The sequence below is a fragment of the Typopeltis vanoorti genome, chromosome 2, assembly GCF_054136105.1.
Source record: "Typopeltis vanoorti isolate ZY-2024b chromosome 2, IOZ_Tvanoo_1.0, whole genome shotgun sequence".
Taxonomy (NCBI): Eukaryota; Metazoa; Arthropoda; class Arachnida; order Uropygi; family Thelyphonidae; genus Typopeltis; species Typopeltis vanoorti.
In genome coordinates, this window is record NC_143550.1 from 186,938,955 (window position 1) to 186,962,355 (window position 23,401).

At 34.8% G+C, this 23,401-nt stretch overlaps 1 protein-coding gene across 2 annotated transcripts in view; it reads left to right on the forward strand.

Annotated features, from left to right (window-relative positions):
* LOC150109739 (solute carrier family 35 member F5) overlaps positions 1–23,401 on the forward strand; it is a 456,325-nt gene that overhangs the window by 69,479 nt on the left and 363,445 nt on the right. For both annotated transcript variants that reach the window (XM_090409943.1, XM_090409951.1), the window contains exon 3: positions 17,850–17,987. In XM_090409943.1, the coding sequence (XP_090266069.1) occupies positions 17,850–17,987 (138 nt within the window). The remainder of the gene's footprint in view (positions 1–17,849; positions 17,988–23,401) is intronic.

Below are 23,401 nucleotides of genomic sequence, written 5' to 3' on the forward strand. Positions count from 1 at the left end.
GCTAAAGAATTGTCAGTGTCCGTGACCATTTTGTTTAATTTGAATCTCGGGTCTGGATTAGTCCCAAGAGGGGAAAATAGAAAATAGTTTTTTAGAAAGATGGGAAAATAGTTTCACTGCATAAAGGAGGTTCCAAGACTGCTGTTGTAAATTACCGACCGATTAGCGTATCAGGAATCATTGTCAAGGTCTTAGAGAAATTAGTCAAGAAAAGAATACAAGATTGGATAGATGAAAATGGGATATTGTATGGGGAACAACATGGTTTTGTGAAGGGTAGATCATGATTCAGTAACTTCTCATGTTTTATGACACAGTGACAGCTGAACTGGATAGGGGTAATGGGTTTACAGTAATACTACTGGACCTTGCCAAGGCTTTTGATAGGATACCACAGAGAACCCTAATCAGTAAACTGGAGCAGATGGGGTTGGTGAGATGGATAGGAGGGTGGTTGAAGGAGAGATACCAGAGAGTGGTTTATTCAGGAGTGGAGTCTAAAAGACGTCTTGTGACTAGTGGAGTGCCACAGGTCTCTGTACTTGGACCACTGCTTTTCAATTTGTTCATCAATGATATAGGAAAGGATTTGAGAGGGCGTGTTCACTTGTTTGCTGATGATGCAAAGTTGGGTAGAGCAATTATGAGTGCAGAGGATGTCAAAATTTTACAGGATGATTTGGATAGTTTGGAGGACTGGGCTAGGAAAAATGGATGTCAATTTAATGTGCCAAAGTGTAAGGTTATGCACTTTGGGGTGAAAAGAATAGCAGCAGTATATCGCATTGGTGGAACTGTACTCCAGGAGATTGACGAAGCGCCAGGGATTTGGAAGGGTTGGTAGATAGGGAGTTGAAGTTTAGGGGGCATATTGCAAAAGTGGCTAAATCAGCTCATCAAATCACTTGGTTACTGAAGAATACTTTGATGAGCAGAGACAAGCAAGTCATTATTCCTCTGTATCGAGCCTTGATAGGACCCCATCTTGACTACTGTTCCCAGATCTGGGTGCCAGGGTTTCTTCTTAATGGGGAGGAAGTGGAGAGGATCCAGAGGCGAGTGACCAAGATGATAGCAGGTCTATAGAATGAACCTTATGAGAACAGGTTGAAGATTTGTGGGTTGCAGAAAAGGGATGATATGATTGAGACATTCAAATTTCTGAAGGGTTTCTATAAGATTAATTCAGAGGATATTTTTCAGAACAGGACTGGTGGTGGTGGGAGGACTAGGGTCCATTTATGGAAATTGGGCAAGAGTGTGGTTAGCAAAGGTGTTAGAGCTAGGTTTTTTACTTTGAGAGTGGTGAATGAGTGGAATAAGCTGCCAGTGTCTGTTGTGGGTGCCATGACTGTGAATGAGTTCAAGGCAGTATGATAGATACTGTGTGGACGTTGAATAGTTGTTCTTGACACGATGTTTAGGGCCTCCCTCGATGAGTCTAAGGACTGCTTGGAGTTGCCCATAATAATAATAATAAAAAAATAGAAAACAATCAAGTTTTTAATAACCAGAAAAGTATATATATCTTTGTTTTATTGATTACACCAAAGCATTTGATTCAATAGATCACAAGAAATTAATACATATCCTACAGAATAATGGGTTAAAAGGAAAAGATGTACATATAATTACAAATATATACTGGAATCAAATGCCCTCAAGATATAAAAATGCATATTCTGACAACTTTGAAATCTAAAAAGGAGTAAGACAAGGATGTGTTCTTATCACCCTTACTGTATGTAGTGAGCAAGTTTTTAAAGATATTTCAGAATTGAATGGTGTAGAAGTCAGGGGTTGGAACTTCAACAACTTCAGGTATGCAGATGACACTGTCCTTATAGCTGAATCTGAAGATGATTTTCAAAACTTAGGCACAGAAATTTACAACAGAAGCTTAGAGATGGGATTAATTATTAACCTAAAGAAAACAAAGTGCATGATTATATCAAAAGAACCAATAAAGAAGAAATTAAACATAACTGATAACAAAAAGAAAATTGAACAGGTTCAATCTTTTATATATTTGGGACAAATGTTCACAGACGGAGGAAATTCCCTTAAAGAAATAAAAAGAAGAATAAAGATAGCAAGAAAGCCTTTATTGATATGAAAACTGTTCTAACATCCAGAGACATAACATAGACACAAGAAAAAGATTAATAAAATGCAATATCTGATGAAGTCTTCTCTAGAACAGTGAAACATGGACTAAATAAAGAAGCAGGGAAAAAAATTAGAAGCTTTTGAAATGTAGACTGTCAGAAAAATGTTGGAAATATCATGGACTGAGAAAATGAAAAAATATGTTTTAAAGAAAGCAAAAATGAAAAAATATGTTTTAAAGAAAGCAAAAATGAAAAGAACATTAATGAAAATAATTAATGAATAAAAACTTAAATATTTTGGACATCTAACTAGACAAGAAGGCATTCAGAAATTAATATCAGAAGGGAAACTGGATGGAAAAAGGAGAGGTAGACCCAGGAGAATGTGATTTCAAGACATTAAGGATTGGACTGGCTTGAATTACCATAAATGTTCCAGAGCAGCAAAAGAAAGAAAAAAGTTCTGTGACATGGTTACCAACCTCCTTCTAGGGGATGACACTTGAAGAAGGCAAAGAAGTCATATAGCCTCAATTTCAGTACCTTTATAATGTATCTTATTGATTTTCATTAATGAAATGTTGCAAACTTTGAAATAAGTGGTAATCTGAAGGTGCAAGATCAGGAGAATATGGAGAATGTGAAAGCTTTTCCCAGCTGAGTTCTTCAATCTTGATACAGGTGATTCTTGCTATGAGGGCATTCGTTATCGTTGGGAAAAACAACACCCTTTCAATTGACCAGAGAACACCTCTTTTCTTTCAATTTTTTCATTCAGTCGATCGAGTTGTTCACAGTATACTTCAGCCTTGATTGTTTGTTTTTGTGGCAAAAGTTTGAAAGTGTATAATACCATCCATATCCTACAAAATGCTTAACAAAACCTTCTGAGGGTGAAGGTCTTGTTTTGGTTATGGTTTAGCCTATTCCCCTGAATGAACTCACTCCCTTAGGTACTTAGCATTCTTGTGATGTGTCCACTTTTTATAACCAGTGGCTACATGACTCAAAAATGGAGATTGGCCCTCTTGAGAATGAATAGCAGTGCAGATGTTGGTGCAACTCTTCAGTTGTTGTTCGTCAGTTCGTGAGGAACTCACTTGCCAAACTTAGATCCAAGTTCTTGCAAATGGCAATGGATGGTCGATGACTATGAATTAATCTTTTGCTAAATCTGGAACAGTTGCATTGCCATTTCTTGCAGTAGCAGCCCAGAGTGAGGGGAGTCTTTCAAGCTAAAGGCCCCTTGTCAACATTTTTAGAACAATCGCTGGCACTTTCACCCATTCAAAACATTATCACCATACACTTTTTGCACATTTTTTACAGTGTTAGTAGCATTCTTACCTTTTTTGAACTCATAAAGCATGATGTGCGTAATGTGTTCTTCATTGACCTCCATAAAGGGTTATTTAAACAATAACTTATGTATGATGTTCTTGCAAAGTAGAATTCCTCAGAATGAGGCTGTCTCAGCTTAGTGGTACTTATAAAGGTTTAAAAATTCATGTTTAGATAAGCTGAGACACGTTCGAACAAGTACAGCATAAAAATGACATTACTTTTACGATGACCTAATACAGGGGTGTTCAACCCGTCGATCACGGAGCGATTTTTGGTCGATCTCTTGTGTATTCCTCCTCCTTACTGAACTGAAAACATGACATTTTATTTATCATTATTTTGTATTATTTTTAATTCGGTTTAAGTGTATTGCTATTGTTTATTTATTTTTCGTTAAAATTGTCAAATCAGTAATTTTCTTACAAGTCCGAAAAAATGAATTAATTTGGATCAGTGGAAGTCAAACAGCGAGCCGAGTGAATATGATTATAAGCAAAGTGTAAAAACTCGATTGTAGCTTAAATATTAAATATTCCAAGCACATTAAATCAGTTTTTTACTTAGGTTAAGTCCCATGTGAATATTGTAAAAAAATAAACTCAGTATAGTTTGTATTAGATGTTTTGTAAATAACTCTTTTGAAGCTAACTGTATATACTGCTTTAATAAGAAATGTTAGAGTGTTAAAAACAAAGGCAATGTTTTTGTCGCCAAAGCTGTAAATGGCAGCATTAGAAAGATTGTTATTGAAACTTGTATGTATGAGATAGGCTTGCAGGCTCTAAGTGTAAACATCTCTGAAGTCAGTCAGAAAGAGTTCAAACAACTTTCTGATGGCTGGCAACTTACAATCAAAAGAAAGCGGAGGAGAACAAAAGGCGTGCCGAACTTGAAACTTAAGATGAAAGACTCATACCGATTCATTGGGGATTGCCAAACTTCGGGTGAGGTCTCAGAGAAGGCATAATAAAAAGGAACTGAAGCAAGCAGAAGGGGTCCCAGTTCCAGAATTGCTGTCAGAGAGGAGGCCGCCTGGTCCACAGTCTCCGTCAGAGAGACTTCCCGGATCCACGCTGCTTGAGAGAGGAGTTTCCCGCTTTCAGAAAGGAGCTTCTCGGTTTAAGACATCGCTAGAGAGAGACTACTTCTAGGCCACAGACAAGGTTTCAAATTGCCGGAGAAAAGTTTCCAGGCCAGGTTAATGTCAAACATTCACGAGTGTGTTGCGTTTTCATTACAATTTGATGAATCGAATGACTTCACTGATATTGCTCAGTCAATGGTATTTATTTGCATGGTATTTCAAGATCATTCAAGTAAAGAACTTTTGAAAATTATACCATTATTGGGAAGGACTAGGGGAAAAGACATTTTTTTGGCATTTGATGAATTTGTGAAACAACACAAACTTTCGGTTTTTAAACTTATGTCTATTACTATTGATGGTGCTCCTGCAATGATAGGTAATAAATCAGGCTTCATTTCATTATGTAAAAACGATGACAAATATCCAGATTTTTTAACGTACCACTGTATTATTCACCAACAAGTACTATGTAGTAAAAGATTAAACACAAAAGATGTTTTGGATATTACATTTAAAATTGTAAATTCTGTTCGAGGAAAAGCCCTGCAACGGCGGTTATTTAAATTACAGGCAGATGATGATAGAGAACTTCTGTTGTACAATAATGTTCACTGACTCAGCAGAAGTCAATTTTTAGAAAGATTTCTTGTATTAATTAACAACATAAAAATTTTTCTTGATGAAAAAGGATATATTTATCCACAATTGAGTGATAAAAGATGGTTGTTACACTTATAATTTTTAGTAGATTTCTGTACAAAATTAAGCAATTTAAATTTAGAGTTACAAGGTAGAGATAAAAATTGTATTGACATATTAAGTTCAATAAAAACTTTCAAACAATACTTACTTTTATTAAAGAAAAATATAAATGACTTGGAATTTAGACCCATATTTATTAAAAAATTTTGAACAAAATCAAGAAATGCTTCGCTATGATTTAAAAGAATTTATTCGTGAAATAGAATTAGTTGAGGAAGAAATAAATTCAAGATTTAAAGATTTTAATAAAATTGAAATGATTGTATCTTTTATCAATAATCCATTTCAAGAAAACTTGAACATCACAGAAATTTCAAATAAAATTAGTGGGCTGTTTGATATAAACCAAGCTGAAGTAGAACTTGAGATAATAAACATTCAGAATAGTTTACATTTAAAATCAATAAACAATGAAGTCATTTGGAAGTATGCACATGAAAAATTCTTGATATTAACTGATATTGCGCAAAAAATTCTGTCGTGTTTCGGATCGACATATTTGTCAGAATCTGCTTTTTCAAATATGACTGTCATAAAAAATAAATTAAGAAACCAAATTACAAATGATCATTTGGATGATTGTCTGCGATTAGCCACTTCTTCATATCAACTTGACTATGAAAATATTGTGAGGTCCAAACAATGCCAAATTTCACATTAACTTTTTTTTTTTTTTTTTAATCAACCAGCATTTCCTGCAACTTGTGAGTTTGTAATCAATCTGTTGTTTTTTCTAACTTTGGTTTTCCAAAATAGAGAAATATTTTATTCCAAAATTTTTAAATTTTTTTTTGTTGTATTAAAATATTTGTTGTATTAAAATAATTAAAAGTGATAAATAAATTTTTAAATACACAAAGTTTTTAGTTGTGTATTTTTTTTATTTGTTTATTTTTTGTTGTTTATTTGTGCATAATCAGATATCAGATTGGGGGAACATGATCTATATATTGAGAGTAGATCACTGAATAACTTTTTATAGAAAAGTAGCTCGCATAGCAAAAAAGATTGAATACCACTGACCTAATAGATTAAGGTCAAACAGAGTGTCAGGATCAGATTTTCACTTTAAGACAAATAGTTGAGAAATCTCAGGAATATAACAAGTATCTCATCATCATCATCAAATTCCTGCCATGTACCCTCAAGGGGTGTACAGGATATGACAGTACTACATGAAAAAATTACATCATTACTAACTTCCTATCTACAATTTTCCTCCAAATCAGTCTGTTACTTGTCAAGACTCCAACATTATCAGATGTTATATTTCTATCGTCTAAGGCACTTTGTACCGTATCAATCCACCTATATTTTGGTCTTCCTCTGGGTCGTTTTCCTGCCAACCTGGCAGAGAACACTTGTTTTGCTAATCTTTCCTCTCCCATTCTATTTAAGTGACCATACCATCTGAGATTAGCTCTGCTAACGCATTCCTGGATGCTGACAATGTCAAGTTCTTTCCTAATATCCTCGTTTTTAATATGATATTGCCATTGATGCTATCTGTTCATGCCTCTAATCTTTCTCAGGACTCTCATATCTGTGGTCTCTAGTCTTTGGTCAAGTGTTTTACTTCTGACCCAGCTCTCAGATCCATAAGTTAAAATTGGTTTGAACACAGTCTTGTATACAGCTAATTTAGTGTTCTGACTAATTTCTTTCTTATTCCATATGAATTTATTCAATTGACTTCCCACGATACCAGCTTTGCTGATTCTGTTGTCTATTTCTATATTTAATTTACCATCTTCAGTAAAAATTGTGCCTAAGTAGCTGAAATGTTTTACTTGTTCCACAGGTTCTCCATTCACAACACAGTTGACATTTTCAATGATTCTGCCTATTTTCATTGTCTTTGTGTTTTTATTGCTGACCTTCATACCATATCTATTACAACAGCTATTCAATTTAGTCAGAGAATCTTGCAGACTTGTAGCGGATTTATTTAGAAGTATAACATCATCCGCATAAAGCAAAGAGCTGACATTAACATCTCCAATTTTGATATCAGGTTTAATACCACATTCCTTCATAATGTGATCCATATAGATAATGAATAACAGAGGGGATAATGTACATCCTTGTCTCACACCAGATTTAACATTAAACCATCTTCCTGTACTTCCTTCAATTCTAACTGCTGACTCACAACTCAAATAAAGACTAAGTATTGCTTGATATAATGCCCCATTGACACCATATAACTGCAGCGTATTGAATAGATTCTCTCTTGGCACCTTGTCATATGCCTTTTCCAAATCGACAAAACTTAAATACAGATCTTTGTTATATTCCCATGCTTTCTCGACTATTTGTCGTAAAGTGAAGATCTGATCCTGACAGCCTCTATTTGGCCTGAATCCAGCTTGTTCTTCACCAAGCTTTTCTTCCACAATTCTTCTCAACCGTTTCTCAAGTATACTTGCATAGATCTTGCCAGGAACACTCAGTAGGGAAATACCTCTGTAATTCTCACATTCAGTTTTATTTCCCTTTTTATATATGGGTACTATGAGAGCTCTACTCCAATCATCGGGAATTCGTCCCTCTGTCCAGGCTTTCTGAACTATGCAGTGCAGCCACTGTAAGACTCTTATACCACCATACTTCAGCATTTCTGGTCGAATATCATCTACTCCTGCTGCCTTTCCACATTTCAAGCCTTTGATGGCTTTTTCTACTTCAAGTATGGATATGTATTCCTGACTGCATGCCTGGTCAGTGTTTTTTATCACTGTGCTGTCATCACTGCTTGTTTCATTTAGCAGTTTTTCAAAGTAATTACTCCATACTTCAAGGATATCTTTTTCTCCTGTTTTCATTTCACCTTTATCATCTCTAATTTCTTTTACAGCACTCTTTCCTCCATTCCTAAGCTTCTTCAACAACCTCCAGAATATTTTGCCACCTACTTGATATTTATTTTCTATATTCTTGCCAAAGTCCTCCCATGACTTTTGTTTAGCTAGTTTTACGCACTGTTTAGCTTTCTTACATTTGTCTCTGTATTCTGTAAGAGTAAAAGCTGACTTATTTGCCAGGAACTTTTGATATGCTTTCTTCTTTTCCTTCACTGCCTCTTTAACTTCCTGTGTCCACCAGGGAGTTCTGATTTTTTTATCTTTGCACTAACAAGTATCTGTATATAAATTTTGTACATCTGGAAAAGACATGACAATGTGCCAAGAAAAAAAGCTCTTGAGAAAGCTACAGTTATATGATGTAAATGGAACATTATATCAAGCAGTATATACTCTCTGTTTGTGTTAAGTTATCAGTTAGAATTGAAGGCAGTACAGGAAGATGATTTGATGTTAAATCAGCTGTGTGACAAAGGATGGATATTATCTATGTAGATCACATTATAAAGGAAACATTAAATCCAATATCAAAATGGGCATTGTTCTCTTTACTTTATGCAAATGATGTTATACTTCTGAATAAATCCAATACATGTCTACAAGATTCCCGAACTAAATTTAATAACTGTTTGCAATTAATTTTGGTATGAAAATCAGTATTACAAAAACAATGAAAATAGGCAGAAACATTGAAAACATCAACTGCATCCTGAATGGAGAACTTATAGAATAAGTAAACTATTTCAGCTATTTAGGCACAATTTTTAGTGGTGATGGCAAATTAAATGTGGAAATAAATAACAGAATTAGTAAAGCTTTAATTGTAAGAAATCAGCTGAGAAAATTTATATGGAAAAAGAAAGAAAGAAATTAATCTAATCTTAACTTATAGATATGAGAGTTGGGTTAGAAATAAAACAATTGATCAAAAGCTGGACACTACGATATGAGAATTCTGAGAATGATTGGTAGAATGAACAGGTGGTGTCATGTCAGTATTGTATTAAAAATGAGGATATTAGGAAAGAACTTGCCATTGTTAACATTCAGGAATGTTGTTAGCACAGCTAATCTCAGGAAGTATGGTCTCTTAAGAGACCGTAGTAGGAGTTTTGACAAATAACAGATTAATTTGGAGGAAAATTGTTGACCTTGAAGTTATTAATGATGTAACTTTCATGTAGTACTGTCATTGAGAGGGCACTGCTAACATGTGAAGTTGGATGCAACATGTGACAAGAGCTGTTAAAAAAAAAAGATGAGTATTATTAATAAGTTACGATATTATTGTATTTATTTTGTGACAATACTGGTTTTTAAGTTTGCCCTATTCAAATTAACATTTTTTTTTTTTTTTATAATTGTTGGGTATTTTCTTAGGATTTTACTGTCTCAGTATTGTCTCTGCATGTATCAATTGTATTCAACATGGCAGCTACCAGTTTTATTACTACACCTATCCCTCCCCCATTCAAGAACTACATTATTCATAACCTAGTTGATGATTTTGTAGCTTTCTGCGCATGCAGTATGTATGCATCCCATTGTTTAAAAATGTGGTGGTCTGAGACAGGAATGTGTACATGAAATGTAGGTAGTGGGAAGCTCTAGGATACGCGAGTATCTCAGTCTCGGGATTTAGTAGCAGTGGATAGCTTGTGGATGTCAGTAGTTTGTTGGAGGATGGAGAGAATGTTAAAGACCTATATATAGATGTAGTGTAAATTTTTGTGGATGATTGCTTTATTGTGCTCTCTTGTATTCGTATTCTATCTCATGTATGATCTAATCATTAACTCATCAACTTCTCATTAACTTGTAGTCTTGTTGGACTGCACCATATATGAAAAATCATTCTATCTACTAAATCTCATCTATTCTAATTAATCTCTAACCTTACTTACTTTTTCTGTTTGCTAAGCCCTTCTGTCCTAAAGTTTTATTCTCCCCTTCCTTTCCCCTTCCCTTTGCTCCTACCTCTCGCTAAGCTGCCTGTTTATTCAGCTATTGCTGGCTAAATGATTGCAATGTACTTATTCTTTCAGACCCTTCTTCTAGACAAATTTATTTTTATTAACGACCGCACCAGTCTAGAAAAATTAGTATAGTGAGAATAATAAGAGTGCAAACAAAGGTAAGGTCCTAGCTAAAATCCTCTTAGCTATACTGCAAGTTGTGGCTATTCTAAATCTCATGCACACAGGTACGAATTTTATGACATAGTGCATTGGCAAATGATCAGATCAATTGTTGCTTAAACAAAACATTTTATTCTAACTTAACAGTTGAAATTACAACACAGTGGGAATGACTAACTATCTTAACATGTCTAACTTCATCAGAATTATTACATCTTGGAAGTATATACATTTTTATGTTAACTTAATATTTACACACAACTTAGCACTATGAAACACACATTCTTTACAATAAGGTATAGAATAAATATTCCCTCTAATACACGGTGTTTCAAAAAGAATGTCTCGATTTGAAAATTGTATATCTCTGCAACCACGAACCACAAATGAATGCGATTTGTACAATGTGAATGGCCTTGGCCCAGAGTTTGATATGATGCCCGCCAGATGCCACTACTAATTATAATAATTAGTTGTGGCATCTAATAACTATAATTATTTGAAATCGGGTCATTCTTTTTGAAACACCCTGTATAACTACTTTCAGGAAATAATCCTTGCACCGGCAATACATGTACACTTGTTCTACCTTGTTACTATACAATACATATATTTCAGTAAGGAAATACCGTAAGTAGACATAATAATTAAAATTATAATAATGGAATAACTCATGTAAAAATATTATTTATTAGTAGAATTTTTGCCTAGGTATCACAGGCATCTTCAGTACATGTATAAAGCTAATTAAACAATAACTGACAATTCCAAAAGCCACCACCTAAGTAACTAATGTGAGATAACTAAAGATGGTCAATAAATTTCCTAACTTATTAAAAAAGAAATATGTATATATATTATTATCCAGGGCTCCATGGAGTAAAAGACTCATTGTGGGAGGTCGTTTTTAGGAAACACAAAGTTTTTCATAGCACTCCTTGAACCCATTGACCGTTCCTGCTCTAACCACTCTCAGGCAATGCATTCAAGGTTCAACCACCCTCCATGCAAAGAAACCACTCCTCACCTTCTTGCACACAGCCTCCTTTCGTAACTTCCAGAGATGGCCACTTGTCATTGCTCCTTCCTGCCTTTCCACCAAGTGAAAGAACTCTCCAATGTCTTCCCTGTAACTGCCTCTCAACAGTTTAAAAGTCTCGATCATATCACTTCTCCTATCCACTGAACTCTGCAGTCCACATTCTCTCAGTCGATCCTCATAACTCATATTGTAAAGTCCTGAAACCATCTTTGTATTTTATATGTTCCTAACTTTTTTAATTGTGTGTGTATGTGTGTAATTAAAAAAGTTAGGAAAGATTAGCTGATTTATCAAGTACTGTCCTCCCACAAAGGGGATAGACGTAAACTATCAGATCTGTTTAAGTTAGGAGAATGGAGTAAAGTTTCACATGTTTCTTTATAAAGTCATTCCATAAGGAACCGACTTTTGTGAAGGACTCTTGTCTTGTTCCAATGAACTCTATGTCTAGTATTGATGGCATGTTCTGCAAGTCCAGACTGTTCAGGTTCAAGGTATTGAATATAAGACTGGTGTTCTTCTAGACAAATAGAGGCAGATCTTCCTGTTTGTCTGAAATAAGATAATCCACAAGAGCAAGGAATCTGTTAGACACCTGGATAACTGAGATGTGGAAGCTTGTCCTTTGGAGAAGTGAGAAAGGTAGATATTTTTCTGAATGGTCGAAAGGCAACAAAAATATTTAGTGGTTTTAAAACTTTTGCTATGCGTTTACTAATGCCTTGCACACAAGGGATAGGAATACGTGTTATTTCTTCTGCATTTGAAGAGGAAAACATATCAAAAGTACTCATAGCTCTTTTGATGAAGGAATTCTTATATCCATATGATAAAAAGGAGGAAATAATATATTGCAATTCTTTCTGTAATAGATCGTCTGAAGAACAAAAGGAGTGGGCCCGATGAACCAATGTTTTAATAGTTCCTGCCCTTTTGATTGGGATAGTGATGAGATTCAGCATGGATATAATGGCCTGTATGAGTCTTCTTCCTATAGACTGAAAAATGTAGGTTACCATCTGGTTGGAGAAGAATTAAAAGATCTAAAAAGGCTAACTGCTCACTTACTCACTCACTTCCTTCCTTCACTCAGCCGATCAGGAACTGAAACACCTGCAGCAGTAGTAAAAGAGCCAAGTCTCCTTTCTCTTCTTTGTAGTCTGTAGTCGCCCCCTTAAATACACTCCTTGCTCTTTGTTCTTAACCTTCGAATATCCACAATTATCCTGCAGTACGATGATGTCATTCTGGTCTTCTCGCTGAAAGTCGGTGCCTTAGGCAATCGGTTAGTTTGCAAGTTGTTGCAAACTTTTCTGATACATTATTCTTATTGCTTACTTACAATGTTAATATCGATTTCTCAAATTTTTAGTACAATATTTTAAACGTGAATTATTTAACACAATTTTCAATACAGTTAATTTATATTCAGACAAAAGGATTCATACGTTAATCTTTCTACATTATTTTTGCCTAAAAACTGTAAAATTGAGTTCAATAAGTTAAATTAATTTATCCCACAAAATTTTACAATAGCCTTGGGCAGTTTATTGGACAGAGATGGCCATGATTCTGTTTGTGAATGTCAGTTGAAAGCAGAACGTGTGGAGAGGGAAATAGAACCCTGAGAATGGGGATGGAAGGAATGAAGACCAAGTTGAGGAGGATGAATAAGGATCTTGGGAGGATAGAGAGATTGGCTGGTGTGAGAGGAACTAAAGTAGGTGTAAGCGAATGGCATCAGAGCACAAGGGACAGAGAGAGAGAGAGAGAGAGAGAGATTGAAAGGAAGGCAAGAGAATGGGAGAGACAGTGGAAGAGAGGAATTGCAGAAAGACAAGTGTGTGGAAACAAGGAATAGACAGGTGGAAGAGAAAGAAGAGATATTGGAAGCCATAACAGTCAGGGATGCCGGTAAGAGAAGGATGAAAGAATCTATTTGAAGCGTCATGTGGAGATTTGATAATTCAGGGTGTAATGCAAGGAGAGTGCTTCTCTGGTGTAATGATAGCGCATGGCAAGCATGTCAAACTCAAAGGCTAACACGGGCCAAATAAATGAGGTTTAAGTTTATGTGGGCTGCAAAAAACAAAAACTTCAATTTTCATAAAAATGCAGGTTTATTTTGAAAAGTACAGTATAAAAAGAGAACAAGAACAATGATAAAATTAATGTTTTCTCCCTGACACTTGGCATCTCTTCTCTGCTACTATCTTTCCTACTTCGGGGGAAATCTTGTTCGCAGTGATTACTTTCAAAACTGATCCAAGGTGAATGTCAGTTCTAGATCTGACAGGAGACTTATTTCCCTTCATAATTGTAAATAACTGCTCACACCAATAAGTACTTCCAAACATGGATATAATTTCATATGTGAATTTTCAAGTATTTTTAAACCTGGCCAGTAAATATTTGTAAAATCCAGGCACACCAACTTCACTGAATTTTGCCTTCAAATCTGAATCGCACTGGATCTCAATTACCTCCATTTACATTTGATTAGGTACTGATTCAATATTTATTGAAAAAATCGAAGAAAACAAAGAAAACTTGTCTTCCAAAAATTTAAAATCTGCAAACCTTGTTTCAAATTCATTTCTAAGGCTTACAATTTTTCCTGCATATTTTTTGATACGATGCAGTTTCACTTAAACTTGATTTGTTTATGTTGCATATCGGAAAGTGCATTAAATCTTCATTTTTCAACTGCTTTTTCCAGAGAACTAGTTTACATTTGAATGCCTTAACTCGGTCACACATGTTCGTAATGATCTGATATTTTCCTTGCAGTTTTAAATTTAAGTGTTTTGTTATATCAGCCATGAAGGATAAATCTTGCAACTACACTGTGTCAAAAAACAGGCTTGTGTCTTGATTTTTAGATTTTAAGAACTGACATATTTCTTCTTTCAAGTCTCAGAATTGTTTAAGAATCTTGGAGCAGGATAGCCATCGTACCTCAGTATAGTAGGACAAACCAGAATATTCGCTGTCTAATTCACTTAAGAAAGCAGAGAACTGTCGCTGATTTAAGCCTCGAGATTTTATGAAATTAATGATTTTTTTGATAGATGTCAACAAGTTTTCCATGTTTATTACTTTCACGCATAATACTTCTTGATGTATGATGCAATGCATATGATGAATCTTGGATCCGTCGTAAATTTCACTTTGCTTTTTTTTGTAGTAATGCCACGAAACCATTGTGTTTTCCGTTCAAAGAAGGAGCTCCATCTGTAGCTACAGAAGTTAATTTTGACACAGGTAGATTGTATTTTTGCAGAAGTTCAAAAACACGATTAAATATATCTTGTCCTGTACTAGTGTTATGCATTGGTACTAGTTCCAATAATTCCTCAAAAATGTTGAAATCTGTGTCGCAAGCACGAAGAAACACAGCTAATTGAGCTACGCCCTAATGTCCGTACTCTCGTCGCTGGCAATGGAAAAAGCTTCGAAACTAGATGATTTTGCTTTGATCTGAACACTTAAATTGTTGGCTAAATCAGTAATTCTTTCCAGAGCTGTATTTCGAGACAAAGAGATTGTTTGAAAAGCCTTCATATTTTCAGGACAAATGATTTCTGCAGCTTTAATTAGACATTCCTTAATGAAATCACCTTCAGTAAAAGGTTTCGAGTGTTTAGCTAACAGCTTGCATGCACTGCTGCTTCACTTTCTGGTGATACGTTAGTAAACATGAACTTTGTTTTTTTCAGTCCTGACTTGAGCTCTTTCAACTTTTCTTGTCTCATTAATCCCTCGTAATTATCATATTTTGATTTATGTTGTTCATAGTGACGATTAATGTTGTATAACTTTGGCACACTTATAATATTATTACATATTAAGCAGATTATTTTATTTTTTACTTCACAGCAAAAATACTCCAATTCCCACTTTTCTTGGAAATTTCGATGTTCGTCAGCAATTTTTCGTTTATTACTATAACTTGGTTTCGATAGAGACATGCTGAATACAAAGGACTGATAAAAATTAATAATCGTTAACATAAAATAATAGAATATTTTCATAAAAACTGATATTTTTTCTTGAACATCAACTTACCAGACACTAAATAACTGCACAAATTAATAAGCGTAACATAAATAAACTTATTTTTCTTGTTCACCGAAAGCGAAATATTTCCTGTTATGCACACCAAACAAGTGACGACTAGACGTGGGCCTGGCATGTGATAGTAGGCAAGTAATCGGCTGGTAGAAATAGTGGGGGAAATGGTTCGCCTGCGTGTAAAGGAAATGCATGCAACATGGCTATAAATAGTAATCACTTTCATTGGCAAATGTTTGGCTTGGCTGCAAAAAATATTCGTTGCAGGCCGCAAGTTTGACACCGATGGTGTATGGCAATGGCAATGTGGAGGAGACTATAGTAATGCTTGGGACAAATGACCTGAGAGGAGGTGTGAATCATGTAGCACAAGATTTGTGGTTGATGTTAGACATCGTGCAGCAGAAATGCATCTGAGGAAAAATAGGGAGCATGTTGCCCTGCTATGATAATACAGAGTGGAGAAGAGCAGTGATGATGAATGAGATGTGAGATGATTGCTAGAATGTGCAGAAAAAGTCTGGAATATGTGGATGCATGGAGTATGTTTAAGGATAGAAGGGAGCTGTATGCAAGAGATGAATTGTATTTGAATGCAGAAGGACACAGGCATTTGGAGAGACTGTTATTTTTTGAGCAAGTGAGTGTGTTGGGACTGAGAAACTAGAATTGCACAGGTTTCCAGAATGTTGTAGGAATGGCATCATGTGGAGATAGTGGCTTGGAAAATGAAGAGGTGTACACTATTATAGAGTCAGGTGCAGTATGAAGGAAGTAATAATGGCTATAAGATTACTTGCAATACACTGGTTTTTCTGTATACAAATGCTGGGAGCATTAGGAATAGAAGGAATAAGTTTGTGCCATTGACTGTCTCTGAAGAGACTGACATTGACTCAGTCTCTTCATGGTTGTTGGTATCAATGAAACTTGGTTAACTGAGGATGTTCTAACAGGGATAAAAATCAAAGGGTATAGCATATATCAGCAGAATCGGGAAGGTAAACATTGGTGGAGTGGTACTCATAATAAGAGATATTGTGCATTCTCGGGATGGAGGATCTCAGTGGAAATAACACTAATGGCTTTAAGAGTATATGGTGTGAGATAGGTGTTTATAAGACATTATAAACACCTATCTCACACCATATGTTGCTACAGACCTGGGAATATAGATGTGATAAGCAGGAAATGTTTAGGCAAATTAGTTTGGCAAGTGCAAAGCGAGCAATCATTATTGGGGACTTCAACTATGGTGATATAAACTAGGCAGAAAACAGCATGCAGTAATAAGGGAACTGAACTTTTGGATTTCTTCAGGTACAACTGTCTTAGGCAGCATGTGGTGGAGGGAACACGAGGACATGAGTTCTGAATTTGATTAATGCATCAGAGGATCTGATTGTAACTGAGATGACATACTTGTCCCATTAATGACAGTGACTGTAGTCCTGACTGGATGATTGAATAGGCATGTGAAGGTATCAAAAAAGAAAGAAGTTTTGTGGCATTATGAGGCAGGTGACTATCATAGACTTGTGGACCCAAAAGTTATTGGCATTAGTGAGTAACCTGACTAACAGATGATGGTTGCAATTATTCAAGGAGGGCAGACAGTGTAGAAAGCAGCACAAAATATGTGCATTCGATTGTAGCAAAAATTTCATACAATGACACAATTTGTGAAAATTAAAACTGAAATATCAGTTTGGTACCCTGACCTTTTAGTACAAATCTTAAGAAGGATAGATAAAGAAACTGATGTCAGTGATATAGGTTAACTTCATTATTCGGTTCTTTAACCACTAGTTTGTTTTAGAAAATAACATAAAAATATATTAGCATAACACCTTCTTTTTTTGTTTTCTGTAGATTTTGTTTCTTGCTAAACTGACAAACAGGTATTGCCATTGTATTTCATTATTACTACTGCAAATTCCACTCAAGAAAGATTTAAAATTTTTAGCACACTTGATGCCATGGGTGGAGTTAATGATTAGATAATCTGGGAACCCTGCTCCTAAAAAACATGAAACTTCATCATGCCTTCAGTGTACGACCACCACTTTGCTTATTTCATGAAGGCCTGATATAGAACTTCATCAGACTTTCAGTAAAGAAAGTAGTGGTCTTGCACTTATCAGAAAAATGTTAGAAAAACTTAAAGGAAGTTAGCCCCATGTATTTCTATAAATACATGGCAACCTCCAAAAAATTGAATCACATGAATCCATAACTAAGATAAATTCCCAAATATGCCATTACTGCAAAATGTACCATATTTTTAACATTTTTTATTTCTTTGGTCAATAATAAAAGAATTCTCTTCATCAGTTTGATTAAATTTTTGCTATCTATTGTGCATAGGTTTTTTTCTCATAATTTTGTATATCTGTTCTTTATTAAGGTTATATTCTTTCTTTACAGTACATTTTTCGAGAAGAAAATTTTTGTAAACCATTCTTCAGTACATATGTGAAAACAACCATGTTTATAATATACTTAATAGGATTTTTTGTCTGGAAACCCTGGAGAGATCAGTGTTCTAAAAAGCACATTTACACAGTAAGTTATTACAAAAATATGATTTGTATCTTTTGATTTCTTTCAAAATGAGAGCACATATAAATGAAATTTTTAATAGGGAATATTTTAAGTTTTCCATTTTATAGGCTTTCCTCTCAAATGCAAGCAACTTCATTTGATTTTATTAAATTAAGTGAAGTAGTGATATTGCTAAAAAGGTGGCAGGATAATATGGATAAGGGCAGCTAGCTTAATATAGGTTTTGAATATAGGGAATAGTAATAGCATTTCTGTAATCTGTAAGTGATATGAGTATTATGTGTTGGATGGAGAATTAAGTATTTTATTCATTCTATTGGAATTATATCCATGAGTAAGGTACTGCAGATATGTTCATTTTATCTGAGAGAGAGAAATATCTGATCAAAATAGATTGATCCTTTTGTTAGCCGGTGTTTTTATAATAATATTATTTTGTGTGGTAGCATGATGGGAGAGTTTGCGAATGTATCTGTATGAGACAGTTATTTTACATGCTGTGAAAGATGGGATATTATCTTGATGTCTAGAAAGGTTAAATTATTTTATTTTTTCTAGTAAATTGATTCTGGAGTATTGATAGTTGGGGTAGAAGAGGAACATATAACATGTTTGTCACATGGCCAGATAGAGAACACATCATCAGTATATCTTAATCAAACAGTTTATTAATAACTGTCACTGCATTTGATTCAAAATGTTTTAGAAATTGGCAAGGAGAGTAGAGACAGGAAAAACCTATTTTGATTACTTTGCTTGAAAGACCACAATTAGCATGAATGGCAGAATTGTGTAGAAATGTAATGCTAGTGGGGGAAAATGTTTTATTTATATTAGCAATAAGGTATCTTCATAGGAAAGTACTCTTAAAATCAAGGCTTGTCATCAAAATGAATTTGCTGTCAGGCTTTAATATTGTACAGTACTAAAGCAGATCATTTTTTTTTTCAATAGATTAACATCAAGGGAATCCACTTTAAGAAAAAGAAAGTAATCCACTTTAAAGTAAAGCCTTGAGTTATATGAGATTCTTGGCTTTTATTCATTGTATGAGTAAAAATACCAGATATTAATGAGCAAAACTATGATAGATTGACATTTCAATTAACAAATTGATTGTCCTATTTTGAAAGTAAGTGCAAGTTCTTAAGGCCTGTAGGAAGGAGTGGGGCAGTCAGTTAGTGATATGATGCATAATCTGCAAGTGCCACACACTCAAAAGGATGACTGTAAAATTCCTTATAGATGTAAGTGGCCACACTGGCCTTATCTGGTCCTAAATTTGTTTAGCTAGCTCCAGAAGTGTCAAAGTAGATTAAATCCTGGAGGTGTGACATTTGGATCTGTGATCTTGGTACTTGTAGTTCATTCCAGAGTTTTTCTCCATTATTACTGGGACCACTATCTGGTATTTCTGCAAGCCAGGTGGGAGATCTGTAGCTAATATGATGAGCTGGAGGTAGGGAGATATCTTGATGTATGAAAAGGTTGATTTTATTTCTTTGATGGATTTTATTTCTTTTATTTCTGCTTCTCTTCTGAAGCATGGTGAGTGATGTGGGAAAGAACAGGCAATCATGGAAAATCCTAGACCTTAAGACCAGAAATAGTTATCATTGTTATGTTGAGTTGTATATCCACAAGAATCATGTGGCAACATGTCTCCAAACTGGAGAGTTTACTCTGCTGTTGGAAAGACCAGAGCAGTTACTGTTCTAAGAGTTGAAGCATTACAACCTTAAGTTGTGCCTGTGAGCTTGTTTATCATGTTGTTCCTGGCAGCTATTTTTAACGTAATTTTTTCTAAATGCTATCAATATGTCAGACTGTAATCAAGTGCGACTCCAATGTAACAACGGTTGCTTTTATGAATTAATCCTTTTGGAAAGTTTATTTTTGAGTTTTCTATTTAGGTTGTAAAGCTGAAACTGTTGTTTCAGCTTTTTTCCTAAATTAGGGGATAATCTCCCTAGGTTTCAAAGTAGGTTTGCAGTGATTTTTGTGCAGTGTTCCCTCAAGGCCTTGGATGGTAATTGCTTATCAATTTAGATAAACTTTCAGCTGGCTGTTGAAGGAATGTCATTTGCATACAGGTTGAATAGAGCTGGGGCAAAGACAGATCCTTGTGGCAGTCCATTATGTAGGATGAATGTTCTGCTTTTTTTGCAAATTTAGATGAACCTTTATTTTCTTATTGGAGAACATTTGCCCTAGTATTAGTTTTTTGGCTGTTTTATACAGTAAGCCTTTCTTCCAATTAGTGTCATAAGCTGATGTTAGGTCTATGTAGATAGTAACTTTCTAAACCATTTGGTATACAGTTTCTATGTCAGTGGTGAGTAGCAGTACCTGGTCACAATAGCTTTTGCCAGGTCTAAACCTATACTGTGCATTGGGTAAGTGGCTTCTATTTTTGGAGAAATTCTAGAAAGGATAATCCTTGCAAACATTGAAATCATGGAAAGGATAATCCCAAGAGCAAATGCTATAGGACAGTAGTTGTTAGGTTCATCAATCGACTTTTTAGGTTTTGACAAGGCATGATCTTTGACTCATGCCAAAGTTTCAGGAGTCATTCATCATTTATTATTGATGAGAAGAAATTACATGCCAGGCTTTTGCTTTTAGGCCAAGATGAGTGATAAAACCTTGAAGGATGCCACTTGGCTTTTTCTGTCTTAGAGGCCTGCATCAAGTTCATCTAGGGTTACTGGATTAGAGTTTGCTGGAAATGTAGGACATGATATTTAAAAAAAAAAAAAAACGTGTGCATTGTCCGAATGGTTCTGTTCACATTCTGCCAGACGAATACTACTTTTGGTTGACCAGCATTGTGTGTGTAGATCTTTCTAAATCCTCTTTGGATGTGTGGTTTTCCAGTTGCTATGGGAACTTAAGTGAATCTTTCATAATTATCAAATGTAGGTGGAATTATGTTGATGTTATTTTCGATGAACTCAGTGAATATTGGGTGGTCTGCTTTCCTGAGATTCCAATGGGATATTGGGAAGCAGTAGGATGGCAAATAACACAAATGTTGATTGCTTAGAAATACAAGATGTTTACCATATTTTATTGCTTGCATTTGTGTGGTGGTGTGGGGAATTGTCATTTGAAATATTGGAAGGTTCTACTGTGGAATACTTATTGAAATTATGTTAAATTCTAATTAAAATATTATTAAAATTAACATAATATTAAAGGTTGCCAAAATTTCACTAATGGCATGTATTCATTTTGATTTATGATATACACACACAAAAACAGGATATGACAAAAACAAAACAACAGATTTCACAAATGAATACCCATACGAAAGCAAGAAAAAAGTCTTTGTAAACTTAGCTAGCATGTAGTTTCCCTTTGCTGCTCTGAAAAGATACACATAAAACTTAATACATTTATTTTTATTATTAAGTTTTATTTGCATTTATTTTACATTAATTTAGTTTGTTGCATTTGTAATAGTTCAAAGTATTGCTTGTTTCCTTTAGTATATTTAAGAACCATTGTCAATTTCAACTTCGATGCAAGTCAGGATTTGCAAATAAGGGAATGGCCTGCATATCATTTTTGAGCTGTTCTCATTTTTCATTTTCAGCACTCCATATGTGCATATTGGTCATTTCATGAATAGTGCACTTTGTCATTCATGACTAGATTTAAAAGTATGAGAGCCAAATAATAATTATATGTCAAACATCATAAACAGTTGTCAGTATCATTGAATGTGATAAGGTTTAACGGAATGAATACAACAACAAAGAAATAATTAAACACTGATTTGATCGTCTTTCATCGATTAATGATATTTCTTCTCTGCCACAGCGATATCTTCTGGGATACAGTATAGATATCGTAATAACATACACAAAAACAAACAAAACAATAGGTGGATGAAGTTAGACTAGATACCTAGAGTCCTATGGGTGTTTGTTTGCTAGCTTTGGACCTAGTCAAGTTTAGCTGAGCAATGCTGAGAGATAATTACTTAAGGCAGCATGTGATGGAGGGGACTAGGGGTGGGAGAGTATTGGACCTGGTCATAGGATCAGAAGAGCTATCCATAACCAAGGAGAAACATTGCCTCCAGTTGGTGAAAGTGGCCAATGTGGTCTTGACTTGGAAAATTGTAAAACATGAGGAATATTCTATCAAGAAGGGTTATTTGTGGAACTACAAGGAAAATGATTGACATTCTTAGGAAGAAGCTTTAATCTATATCATGGCAATAAAACATTGCAGGGTAAGGATGTTAGTATTGCATGGGATATAGTTAAGGATCATCTAGAGGAAGCACATTAAATTGTATACCTAGGATAAGAAGGGTTAATCGGATAGAAGTTAGATGGATGAGTAATATCATTAAACAAGAGTTGCAAAAGAAGAAAATGCTATGGAAGATATATAAAGAAAAAGGAAACCAGCAAAGCAAACTCATGAAAAGTACAAGGCTCAGTCAAGGAAGGCAAAATCAGATTATGAGAAGAATTTAGCCAAGCAGGCCAAAGGAAATCCTAAAGCGTTCTTTTGTTATGCGGCAAGTAAGAGGAAGAATGACTATGAAAGATAAACCTTCATGAGTGATGATGGTCACAAGGAGACAGGAGCAGATAAAATAGTTGAGTTACTGAGTGACCATTTTGCAAGCATATATCTTCCTAGTGAGGTTACTGCTTTAGCCTGTGTGACAGAAACCAATGTGGGAACAGAGGTGGATGAATTGGAAGTCCTTACGATATTGCAGAATCTCAATGCAAATACAGCTGTATTTACATTGAGATTCTGCAATATCCCCATTTCTCTTGCACATTCTGGCATTGCGTTGCGTTTGTCTAAGCTGTTTATATCAACTCTGATAGTTTCAGGAATTGGAAAAAGGACAAAATTATTCCTTTGCATAAGGGAGGCTCCAAGACTACAGTAGCAAATTATAAACCAATCAGGATCTCAGGCGTGGTGGTAAAAGTATTCAAAAAATTGTTGTTTATTATTTTAACGGTATAATAGAACACAGAAACTAAGTAAATAATTAATTTATTATATAGCTTTTTTTTTTTTTTTTCAGATAGAGGGTGCCAAAATCAGGACTCTAGTCTTTGTTGCTGCTACAATTTTGTTTAAGTACACCATGTTGTTTTAGTCTCGCGTATTGTGACAAACAGTGTTTTTGTGCTCTGAAGATGCTGGTTATAACACCAGCGAAATATCAGCATCAAGTTAATAAATTAATTATTTACTTAGTTTCTGTGTTCTATTATACCGTTAAAATAATAAACAACATGTTCGACGAACACATAAGTCTGTCCACATATTCAAAAAATTGTTAAAAAAGAGAATTCAAGAATGGGTAAATAAAAATATGATACTGTATGAGGGTCAACATAGTTTTGTGAACGGTCAGTTATGCCTTA